This window comes from Myotis lucifugus, unplaced genomic scaffold (assembly GCF_000147115.1).
Source record: "Myotis lucifugus unplaced genomic scaffold, Myoluc2.0 scaffold_12, whole genome shotgun sequence".
Classification (NCBI taxonomy): domain Eukaryota; kingdom Metazoa; phylum Chordata; class Mammalia; order Chiroptera; family Vespertilionidae; genus Myotis; species Myotis lucifugus.
In genome coordinates this window covers 816,542-828,958 of record NW_005871060.1, presented here as the reverse complement: position 1 = coordinate 828,958, position 12,417 = coordinate 816,542, and the positions used below count along the sequence as shown (strand labels likewise).

The window sequence follows — 12,417 nt, the reverse complement described above, 5'->3', positions numbered from 1 at the left end:
AAATCAAGGAGTAACAGCTATCCAATGCCACCCACCCGAAAGACCTGGGTTTATCTGTGCCATCTTAACCTCATGGATACTTTTAGAAAACATGAGTTTTTGACACTGGGAGAAAAGCATTCTGCAGACATCTTAAATATATTCTTCTGTAAATCCTCACCCGAGGATTTTTTCCATTGATTTCAAGAGAGAGTTGAAGGGAATGGGGGCGATGGGAGGCGCAGAGAGAAACATGGACATGAGAGAGACACATTAATTGGTTGCCTCCCCCAAGGGCCCCTACTGGAGCTGGGGAACCTGCAACCAAATTACGTGCCCTTGTCCGGGGAATCAAACCTGCAACCCTTTGGTCCACAGGCCGATGCTCTAACCACTGCGCAACGGCCAAGGCTTAAATATATTCTTATGCACAGCCAACCAACAAGTCAGCTTGGCTGTTGATATAATTCCAAAGAAAAGATAAGGTCGTAAAGTATTTGCCTCACTTACTGTCAGAGCAACAAAATAATTTTTCTTCCTATAATTTGTTCCCGTTATGAAGTTAGAGAGGTAGAATACTAAATATCTGGCAATGTTCAGTGCATATTATAATTACATCCTCTAGGTTGAGAAGAACAAGGCTGCAGAATTCAATACTCATTTCTTCCCCCTCACACATAAATTAGTTCTCCTTTTAGCCTCAGAACAGGCAACGTGAACAAACCTCTCCCTCCGCGCTCCTCTATTCAGTCCTATGTGGGCACCAGGGCGTTACCACCTGCCACTTCCTTTTTTTAGTGAATCTTCAAGCATTATTTTTCTCTGACATGATATTATCTGGTGCTGGTATAAATTAGTGCAGAGGAGAAGAAAGGGGATTAATGGTCCTTTCCCCTCTCTTTCACAAGCTAATTTGTGGGGAAAAGAACAGGGGGAAAGCATTCCGGCACTCTTTAGGAAAACATATTTCAGGCTTGTCTCCCTGTCTGGTTGGCAAGGCTGGGCAGAGATCCAAATGCTAATTTGAAGATAGCTTTGGGGAGGTCATGGATGAAACAGTCCCCCAAATGCTGGCGGTAATAAGCCCACGTAAAACTGTCAAATCACCTGCAGTCAGCCACAAGGCTCAAGTGTTTTTCTCCCTCCAGGGAAAGTGTTGGGACTCGTCTGGACTTGCTGGAATGCCAGTTGTATAAGATGCTGCTGCCCTGCAGGCAACGGAGGTTCTCTAGAGGAGGCGAGGCTGCTCACTCAGAGCAGGGCCTCTTGCTGCCCTGAGCTCTACCACCCCTGACTTTCCTTCGTTTCAACCCTGTTCTCTGGAGACATTTCCACTGGTTCCCCTCCTGCCACACTCTATCCTAAAGCTTCTTCTAAATCTCTCTTAGGGGAAAGCTTTTACCACAGATCACAGTTCCTAAGTTCCTAAAACACCAGGCTATTTTATAGCTCCTGGGAGCGAGTCTCCATAGCCTGCCCCATGGGATGCAAGTCAGAGGCTAGAGAGGAAAGTGCTCTGGAAACTGCTTACCAACAAGCTGAATGGGGTGGGGGGTGGGGGATGGGGGATGGGGACGGGGGTGGGGTGAGGAGTGAGGGGGAAAGGCTCCAAGATTCAAGGGGGAAAATCACCTGTGATGCACGTGTAAGGTGAGACTCAGAGCAAACCCAGAAAGGCATTTAACCCACACAAGAAGATAAACACTATTAAGAAGGATGTGGCAACAATCTAGAGGAAGTGAAGAAAGAAAGAGAGGAAGGAAGAACAGGAAGACTAGAAACATGAGCATTTTAACTTTATTAAGACTAAAATTAGGAGACTCTGTCTTGACTTAAAAATAAATCATTCTTCCATCTCTATTTGAAGAAGTAGAGATTTTTTCCCCCTTAAACTACAGTTCCTTAAATACAGCCCTTTTCTCAGCTACATCAGTACCAGAAATATAATTATAGCATTTTCTGAGGGAGTGTATTTTGAAAGTTGCATATGGAAAAGGGCATGTGGATATGTTCTGACCCAGTTTAGAGCTTTCCGCGTGATGTGTTATAGTGGAAGGGGTAAACCGCGAGGGAGGAGGGCAGAAGGAAGACTTTCTGAACTCTCCCAGAAAAAGTAGGCCAAGCGGATCTCCCACTAACCTATCAGCAGGTCTGCGGTCCAATGACCAATATGCCCTGGGACAAGTACATGGATGAGCTGAAAGAGATGTACCCATTGTCTGAGTCCTCCCGTCATCAATGTTTATTGAGCACCTACTCTGGGAGAAGTTCAGTGCTAAGTGCCAGGTTAGGTGGGATGCAAGGAGGATCACTCTAAAGATATAGAAAATGTCAGTGTTCTCAGGCCCCTTACATCAAGATAGGAAGCCTGCACATGTGCACAAACGTCACATGAGAGAGCAAAATGCTAAGTGTCAGCAGAGTGGTCCATGCGAAGAGTTAACGAACTCTGTTTTCCCATGTCCCTGGTACCAGCTCTTATTTGAGACGTCTAATGTTCCCCAGTTCCTGATCTTATTTTGACCCTATGCGCTCCTTCCCTTGAATGATTTAGCTTGGTGTTTTGACCTTGAACCACCCACCTAATACAATCGTTATGAAAAGGCATTATTTCCATCACCGGTCCGTCCTGCAACACCTTCCGTTTCACATGGATCCTCTTCCGTGGAGGGCAAACCTTACATCACCCAACATAACACAGACTGAATCGAGCAGCACAGAGGATATGCGCTATGAAGACATTCCCAACATAGATCCTGCCTGGCTGCCTTTCAGCAGCACATTGTGCAGACGTGAAAGAGTGGCTTCCTCAGGTAAGTCAGAGACAGTGGCTCAGGGGAGATGATCCCGTCCCACGGGGACAGTGCATTGTCCGTGCCGAGTTTTAGGTCCGCACACTGAATAGCAGCCGAGAGTGGATATTATCAAATCCTGTTAACCTCCGCTCTCTCCTGAATGGGTGGAGGCACTAACTTGGAGAAAGTTTTGTATCAGGTGGAAGATGAGGATTAAAGCAAAGAGCTTCTTTCCATCACATTCAACTTCACCTGCTGCCTCTGGGTAACATTTAGGTATGAGGAAAGATGGACTAACTGTAACCATTCCATTTTCATAACTTCTATTATAAACCTGGCAGTGGTACTTCTAAATCAGCATTTAGTAGCTCAAAATTAATCCCAAATGATCTGAAATGAGAAAGTGTAATAAAGGAATTTTAGGACCAATTTCTAGTACTGTGATTCTAAACGGGGGTAGCTGAGGATTTTGCCCCTTTGGGGGAATTTGGCCATGCATGCAGACATTTCTGGTCATTAGACTGGGGGCGGGGGTACCGCTAGCATCTAGTGTGTAGAGGCCAGGGATGCTGCTAAATTTCTTACAGTGCTTAGGACAGCCCCCACAACAAAGCTTAAAATGTCAATAGTCCTCAGGTTTAGAAACTCTCCCCTAAGGGAAAGAAGACCAGGGTTCTAGGTCAGGTTATCCCACTTATTAGCAATACCGCATTGAGCAAGTACTTAAGCTCTTTGCAATGCAAGTGTTTCATCTTTAACACTGGAATAATAATATCTGCTCTACTCACCACTCAAATGAAAAAATGGTATGTGGTATATAAAACCGAGTTGGCACTTTTATTATTTAGCATCACAACTTCTTCAGCATCAACATTCTCAGACTACTCTTTACACAAACACAAATTCAATCTATGCATATTTACATAGGGTCTATGGAATAAATAGGGCAGTTTTAATCTTATTCAAGAAACCCAAATGCCTGTGGAAAGTCAAATGAGCTTCCGGTCCTCCAGAGCCCAGACAAAGGAAAAAAACACCTCTCTTGTCAACACAAGGTTAGCATTCAGCCTCCCCTTGTCAATGATCTACAGACAGAGAATCACCTCTGGGTCAGAAAACACTTACCGCATAGATTTTCTTTTCGTGATGGCAAGACCCACGAGTCGTGGACACACACTCGGGGCAGCACTGGTTGGCGGCTATCTGAAGCACTTCTCCCTGCGCATTTAAAAACAGCTCAGTGTTAAACAGTGGCAGCACTCACAATGGTTCTTTGCACCTTAGCCATCTCCGATGCACTTAATCTCATAAGTTTCCACGGGTGACAATAATAGACAGGATAAACCAAATAAACAAACAAAAGGAATTCTCTCTGTCAAGACGAGCTTCGTCAAAGATAAAATGAACCCCTTTGTGGAAGCAATTTCCTTGGAAATTGTCTACATCTTTTCACATCTAACGAAGTGAAGAATTTTGTTCACTAGAAATGCTTCATCTGAGTTCACATAAGAAAAGCAGAGAGGGTGAGAGAAGAACTGTATCTTGACCTGGGTAGGGGTGAGGAGTGGCCACAGAGCTGGTGGCCCCAGGTCTTCCAGATCTCCTAGAGAGGTCAGATGCAATCAGCCTCTGGCGGGGGTGGGGGGGGTGCTGAGATTCTGAGGTTCACTTTTACCAGGGACTCGGACAGCAAGGCAATACTGAAGGACAAAGCTGGGAGAGGAAACAGCATTGTTGAGGTATCATGTGTACTGTGGAGAGCTGGTAGAATTGATGGGCTCCAGGAAAGACCTACATTGCTTTTCAAGGCTTCCATAATGGCAATTGTGTTTCCTAACAAGATGTGATACTATCAAGGGAATGTGCTACCAGGAGACACCCCAGGAGTTATTGGGAAGTTGTCACATTAACTAACCATCCATTTGCCACTGTGAGTAATCCATTTATCTAAGAGTTATTAAAACTATGGTGCAAAGAGCTTATGTTTGTCTTTGTGGCCAGTGAGTCTCCTGTTCAATCCTCTGCTTTGTCTTGTTCCTCCACTACATATATCTTAGTGTTTCCTCAATCTTGAGATGTGGCAGAACAGGCAATGAGTGATTTCAGGCAAAAATGTTAGGAGGTCCTACATCAGCCAGGAAATCATAACTGTTCACAGAATAAAAGTCTACAAAGAATTTAGCTGCTAGAATGAAAAAAAAAGTGTGTGTGTGTGTGTGTGTGTGTGTGTGTGTGTGTGTTCATGTTTCCTTGTTATTTGGGGCCGCTTCTATTTAAAAAATTGAGCATACAAGAAAATTACAATTTTATATAACTACATTCACAAGAGTGGGTGAGCAATGGGACTAAGATGATCAATCCATAAAGCAGATAAATACACCAGTAACAGTAATCAACAAATTCTTCCTACTTGCTTGATAAAGGATAAACATAAGATATGGGATTTTATAAAATTCTACATACTATGCAATGTTAATGACTTTCCAGAGAAGTATCCTCTGAACCCCAAGAGAAACGACACTTGTATAGTTCCCACTAAGATAGTCAAATGTGGAAACTACATTAGCCTAATTTGCACTAAGAATTTCATATAAATAGAAAATGAGATAAACCAAGTGTTTATATTCTAATATGGAAACAGAGAGCAAGGGGAACAAGCAGGTAGAATGGGAGATTTCAAGGGATATTATATGCCCCCATGTTAGTTTTCTTTGTTTTACATAAAAACTGATTTTCAGGTATAGCCCTCAAACCTCATTTCATAAATATACAATCCCTTATTTATGAGTGGCAATGAGGGGTTTCCGTCTTGAGTCTATCTATTGAACTTCTGGTTGAACATGAAAGATGATTTGGAGCTAATGGAAGAGCAAAATAATTTGCATGTGGGTGCTTAGAGAAGGGGAGACAGGGAGTTCTTGCTACCTCACTGTGAAACCTTGCACAGCTGTGTGAGCTGTGGGCTACATGGAACACGTAAGCCTATTGCCCTCCAGGCTTTGCACTGCGGAGCACTGGGAAGTGGCCACATGGGCAAGACATCAATGAAGATCGCTAGGGGAGCTGGGCAAGATTACCTGTGTAGGATCTAGAAGAACCAACTAACAATAATTATGATGATAATTTGATAATTATAGCTAACACTTAGTGAGTACTTAAAATAGCCAGGTATGCAAAAGGAGGTTTACAGTTGTTCATACAGAAAAATATATAATACAAGAATCCTATATAGTAAAAGCCTAATATGCAAATCAACTGAATGGTGGAACGACTGGCTGAATAACTGGTCACTATGACATGCACTGGCCACCAGGGGGCACACGCTCAATGCAGGAGCTTCCCCCAGCCCACAGGCCCTAGGCCAGTCAAGGCAGGTGCCAGCAGGGGCCCCCCCATCACCCTACTGGTCACCCCACAGATTGGCCCTGATCGCCAGCCAGGCCTAGGGACCCTACCCATGCACAAATTTTGTGCACTGGGCCTCTAGGAAATAATAATAGAAGATACACTCTGTGTTTCATGCACTCACAACTGTAAACCTACTATTGCCCACCATACATGTACACATATATGTGTGTATGTGTATATATATGTATATATGTACATATGTGTATGTATATGTATATGTGTGTATGTGTGTGTGTATATATATATTTATTTATTTATTTATTTATTTTTTTTAATTCTCACAACAACTTGATTAGGTAAATACTATTATCTGCATTGAACTTTGCAGCTGAAACCCCACTCCATGTACTAATACAGTTGTTCCTTTGCATGGCATTGTCCTCTATACCTAGATATTCTCCAGAAATCCTTAAGAGGATTTGTTCTGACAGGACTGGTTCCTAACTGCCTGTTTTTATTAATTTGGGGGGGGGGGGGAGGGAAAGAGGGAAAGAGAGAGGGAGAGAGGGAGAGAGAAACATGAATGTGAGAGATGTTGCCTCCCATAAGCACCTTGACTGGGGATCGAACCCACAACCTAGGTATGTGCCCTGACCAGGAATAGAACCCACAACCTTTTGGTGTACGGGACAACACTACAATAAATCGAGCCACCTGGCCAGGGTTACCTTTTACCTGCTGATCGTGTCTTTCTAATCTTCCTAGGTTCACCTCCCTTAAATGTTTGTGTTCCCCAAATTCCATCCTTGGCCTTGTACTTTTTTCCCCCACACAATCTCTTTGGATGATCTCATTAATTCTAAAAGTTTGCACTACTATCTATATATTAATCATATCCACATACTACCTCCAACCCTATCTTCTCCTCTGAGATTTAGACTCATACCCAGCTGTCTTTATGAAATATCCACGTGGTGTTTCCATGGACACTTCAAACTCAAGGTGCCCCAAACTGAAATCATCATTTCCCTCCCAGATGGGATGCTTTCCTTCACTCTCCTATATTCTCAATATCAGATGATGGCTCAGCTAACCAACTAGTCATCAAGTCATAAATATGGGAGTCATCTCTCTGTTTCCTTTCCCTCACCCTCCTACTTTCACCCAGTCCTGCTGATTTATCACCTAAATATTTCTTGAGCCTGCCCTTTCCTCTTGCTCCCGACACTACCACTGTTCCCGATTTAAGTACTCTCCCTCTCATCTGAATTAATCTCACAACCTCTGAACTCATCTCCTCATATCTAACATTATGTATTATTTTCTAAAAGCCAGAGAGAGATTTCTAAAAGAAAAGCTGGCTATTTACCCATATGCCTAAAACCTTCATTAGTATTTAATCATCTTAAAAATAAAATTCTAAGCTTCAGAGTACACCATACAAGGCTCTCCATAACCTTAACTTACCAACTCTCTGGCCCCATCTCTAATTCGTTCATATGGTCAGTCAAATAATATTTAGTGATGCCTACCATGTGTCAGTTGCTATTGTAGGTGTTGAGGATATACAGTGGACAAAAGAGACACTAAACAAGAATGGTAAGTAAAATATAGAGTATGTCAGAAAGTAGTGAATGCCAAGAAAACTAAAGCATGAAAAAGGGTTAAGAAAGGTGTGATATGGGATGGAGGATTGCAACTTTAAATAGAAAGATATTCAGGCAAAACATAAAGGAAGTAAAAGATCAAGGCATATATATATATCAATCTCTGTAGGAACAACAGAGCAAAGGCCCTTTGGCATAAGTGTGCCTGGCATAGCCACTCAACAGCAAGCAGGCATGATGTCTAAAGCAGAGAGAGCAAGGGAGAGAAGAGTTGGTTAATTAATAGGGTGCAATAGCACCTTAAAGGACACTGTGAAGAGTTACTGTGAGAAGAGAAGCCATTGGAAGCCACTGGAGGGGTTTAAGGAAAGAAGCAACATGATCTGACTTCAATTTTGGTAGGATCACCCTGGCTACTATATCAAGATTACAGTGAAATAGGCAAGTACAGAAACAGTGAAACAAGTTAAGAGGTTAGTGTGAGAATGAAGCAAACGATGATAACAGTAAGAGCAGAGAAAGAGCAGAGAAGCCCATGTGGAATGTCCTGTTTCATGAAGAGCTGGCAGGTCTGCTAATGATGTGGGATGTGGGAGAAAGTAGGGAGCTAAGGATGATGCTGTTTGCTGGCCTGAGGAAGTGGACGAAGGGAGCTGCCCTTTACTGAAATGGGAAAAAATAGGAGAGGAACAAATGAGGAAGGCATAAAATCACATTTGGTATAGAACAAGGGTCAGAACTTTTGTCTGCAAAATATTTTTGCCTTTGATCTACATCATAACTACACAACTCATCACTATAATGCAGTCATGGCAATATGTAAATAGATGAGTCTGTCTGTGTTTCAATAAAACTTTATTCATGGACACTAAAACTTGATTTCATGTAATTTTCACATCGTGAAATATTGCTCTCTGTTGATCTTTTCCAACCATTTCAAAATGCAAAAATTATTGTTTGTTTGCAGTCACAGAGGCTAGATTCTGTTGGTGGTCCCCTGGTATAGAACACATTTAGTTTTCAGTGATACAGTCTGTGTCTTATAACAATGAGTTCAGGGCTTTTGCTGTGATACCACAATTATTCATGTGACATGGAAAAGGGCATGTTTTCATTACCATTACACAATCAGCTCAGATTTTGACATGAATTACTCAGCAAGCTAAACAGTGATCTTTTAAGAGTGTTTACTCCATAAAATAGAAAGCTCTATAATATACAACAAAATATTATCAAATTTACCAGCACTTGATGTACAACCAACTTCTCAGTAATATGCACACAGAAATTGAGTAATACCTTAAAGGTATACAGAACCTTCACTCCAAAGTTAGAAACAAATGTATTAGCACTAGAAGGTATGAAAGCTCAAGATTAATTATTGTGGGGGGAGCAAGAAAACTAGAAAAAACAAAGTGTGAAACTGACAGAATGCTTTTTCAGAACAAATAATTGGTCTTCTCCAGGGAGTTTCAAATGTTCAAATTTGAAACTTAAGCTCTTTTTATTTTAATAGACTCACTTTAAAAACAAAAGAGTCAGCACCTAAAAAAATATTCTAACAGCATAGATGTGTAGTTAGAAAAAAAACTGAAAAAATTTAACAGAGGGACAAGATGAAACATTCCTCATACACTTAGTCAAATAACAGAAATTTTTGAGTCAGAGCCTCTCATATTCTAGGGAGCCCAAAGGCAGCACAATTATACAATCAGAACAAATAATGTTTTTAGAAAACCATCTTTAAGAAGTTGACCCTGACTCTCAAACCATTCAGTGGCTTATAAATGCTGTGGTTAGGATCAAGTAGCCTTGGCAACTGTGGAACCCAGGAAAGTCTCTGGGTGGCAGTTGGTTGATTAACTGCATAATCATGGTTAAGTTGCTTCCAATCTCTAGGCTTCACTTTCCTCATCTGTAAAGTGGGGATAAAGATATCTACCCCACATAACAGTAAATGGAAGAATATTTGTAAAACCTTTAAAAGAGTGCCCGGTCCAGAGTACTAAACGCCCAATCAACAGAAATTAAGAGATTCTTAAATATGATATGCAAAAATTATCTCCCGTGTTTCATAAAGTTTCCAGTTAGTTTGGAATAAAAAACTAGATGGCTGAAAAAAATGCCCAAACCCTACCCTTTCACTGACTTTACCAATACATTTAGGACACATTTAGCACATCATACCTTCTCGAAGGCACACTGAGGGTTTCTGCAAACAGCAGGTTTGCAGATAACAATATCACCATGGCAACGGCAATGCTGGCACGAATCGGGCTTCCAAATTGTGGCATCCTGCAAAGAAGCATAAGCTCTGAGTTAAAAACTGATCAGTCAAGGTATGAACACACAACAGCACCTTCAACGGCCCTACAGCCTGAACAATTAAAAGGCAAAGGAAAAGTCACAGGCACGCATCGTGCTTACTGGGTACTGATTAAATCTCGAGAGGCAATAAAAGCAGTATAATCCATTTCACCACAGTCAACCCACGTAGCCCACGACAAGGGCATGCAGCAGAGAGCTGTCGATACCCAGAGTAAAAACCATCGATTGACCTGAAACGTCAGGGGGACAAGCTGCTCCCTGACTTGAAGTTTCTCTTTGCTCTTAAGCAGCAGAAACCTTCAGAGCCTGTTTAAAGGAAAATGACACTTGGACAGGCACTAGCCAGCATTTTCCAGCTCTTTGCTACCACACACTTTAATGCTCATCAGAATCAAGAAGGACTGAGTAAGTAGTTCAATGTTTTTAAGGCAGACCAACCAACACACTGAGTGGCTATTATGTGTCCAACTGTATGCCAGGCATAAGGGGGTATAAATAAAGCACCATCCATAGGACCTCACAAATTATTTTGGATTATGCACATGGGGATATTAAATAAACAAAAATAGACGACACTATGTTAGTTCTCATCAAATTGAAAAGCAAAGTAAGCGTCATAACAGAAAAGTAAAACTGGGCTCAGTGCAAAAAGGACTTAGAAATGTCCTTCCTATTTCCCACCTTCCATCATGCTGAACCCGTATTTCAATGTGTCCATCTGAAGCATCTTTGAGCACAGAACCCACAGAGACCAGTCTCTGTCCAAGGCTGCTCAGTTGGCTTCAAATTGACCCTACGGAAATATATTTTCTCAGAGATTTCCTAACCTAATTTCCTATTTTGTATGGGTTGAAAACAGCCATACTGTTGGCTGAGTTTTAAACACTCAGTCTCTTTTAAGAGGGCTGTCTGTGTTATTCTCTGGTTTAAAACTACGATGTCTCTCACCTTTACCTCTGGTGGGATAAAGCACAGACGCCATGATCAGGCACTCGCCTCTCTCCCGGGCCTCGGCCAATCTCTCAGTCCTGAGACTTTCATCCCTCACTTAAGTCGGCCAAGCCATTGGACAGCCCCAGCCTCCCTTATCTGTCCCCACTCCTCCTTCACTTCCCCAGAGACAGTCTGCAAACCAGCATGCTTCTTTTAAGCCTCAACCTCAAGGATAAATATTTCCTATCCCTTAACCCTGCACATCACACACACACACACACACACACACACACACACACACACACTCAGGTGTGGCTCTTCAGTGATTCTCTGTGACCTCACTGTTTCCTGCATTCATCTACTTTCCTGTTAGCTTGCTAGACCAGAATGTAAGCCCTCAAAGCAGGCACAGTCCTTGGCTGGCCTCTGTAGGTTCTTTATAAACCAAGGTGCACAGTTCATTAAGTTGCTTAGTAAAGACATTTTCCTTCTTTCTAAAGATTCTCATCCTTTTTTCCTCAGTCAAGCAAATGAAGTGTTATTAGAATTCTTTGGGGCGGAGTCAGAGCAGTGTCCAAGCTCCTGACAGGTCCTCAGAACACTAGCATTTGACTTGAACTGGATGAGCTGGGAAGCCTGCAGATGCTAGCAACAGACACTTTCACACCGCAAGGCTGAAAACACATGCAATGGTTAATGTTGTGTGTCAACTTGGCTAGGATATGGCGCTCTATTGTTTGGTCAAACACCAACCTAGATGTTGCTGTGAAGATGTTTTGTAGATGTCGTTAACTTACAATCAGTTGATTAAGTAAAGGAGATTACCCTTGATAACCTTGGTGGGCCTCATCCAATCAGTTGAAGGCTTACAGAACAAAACCGGAGGTTTCCTGGAGAGGAAGGAATTTGGCCTCAAAACTGTAACACAGGAATTCTGCTGGAATTTTCATACTACCAGCCTGCCCTACAGATTTCAAAATTTCAGACTCAAGACTGTAACTTCAACGCTTGCCTGAATTTCCAACTGGCCAGTCTATAGGCTTGGAACTTGCCAGTCCCCACAATTATTGCACAAGCCAAGATACATACGTCTTTTCTTGGTTCTGTTTCTCCGCAGGACCATATCTGACATACCAACAATGTACTGATTTACATGGATGTGCACAACATTCCCACGCAAAATGAAGTCATCCTTTTAGGCTGAGAAATGTTAAATGCATACATAACCTCTTAGGGAATGTGCTTCAGAAACAAAGTCATTTAAGAAATATAAAGTGCATCTGAAGTGAGATTACATTCCCAGTAGCCAATTCACAAAAAATCGGAATCGAAGCAAATGAGCACTAGAACCTGACTTGCAAAACCTCTGAATCTCTTTCTCTTTATTGTTATGGCTCATTCCTCTGAAATTGGCCATAGTGTGCCAA

At 42.1% G+C, this 12,417-nt stretch overlaps 1 protein-coding gene across 1 annotated transcript in view; it reads right to left on the bottom strand.

Annotated features, from left to right (window-relative positions):
- The window catches only part of FRAS1 (Fraser extracellular matrix complex subunit 1), a 268,392-nt gene extending 258,113 nt beyond the window's left edge, over window positions 1-10,279 (bottom strand). The window contains 3 exon segments of the mRNA XM_023750302.1: window positions 3,900-3,992; window positions 9,917-10,024; window positions 10,223-10,279. Coding sequence (XP_023606070.1) covers window positions 3,900-3,992; window positions 9,917-10,024; window positions 10,223-10,279 — 258 coding nt within the window.
- Window positions 10,280-12,417: the final 2,138 nt, after the last annotated feature.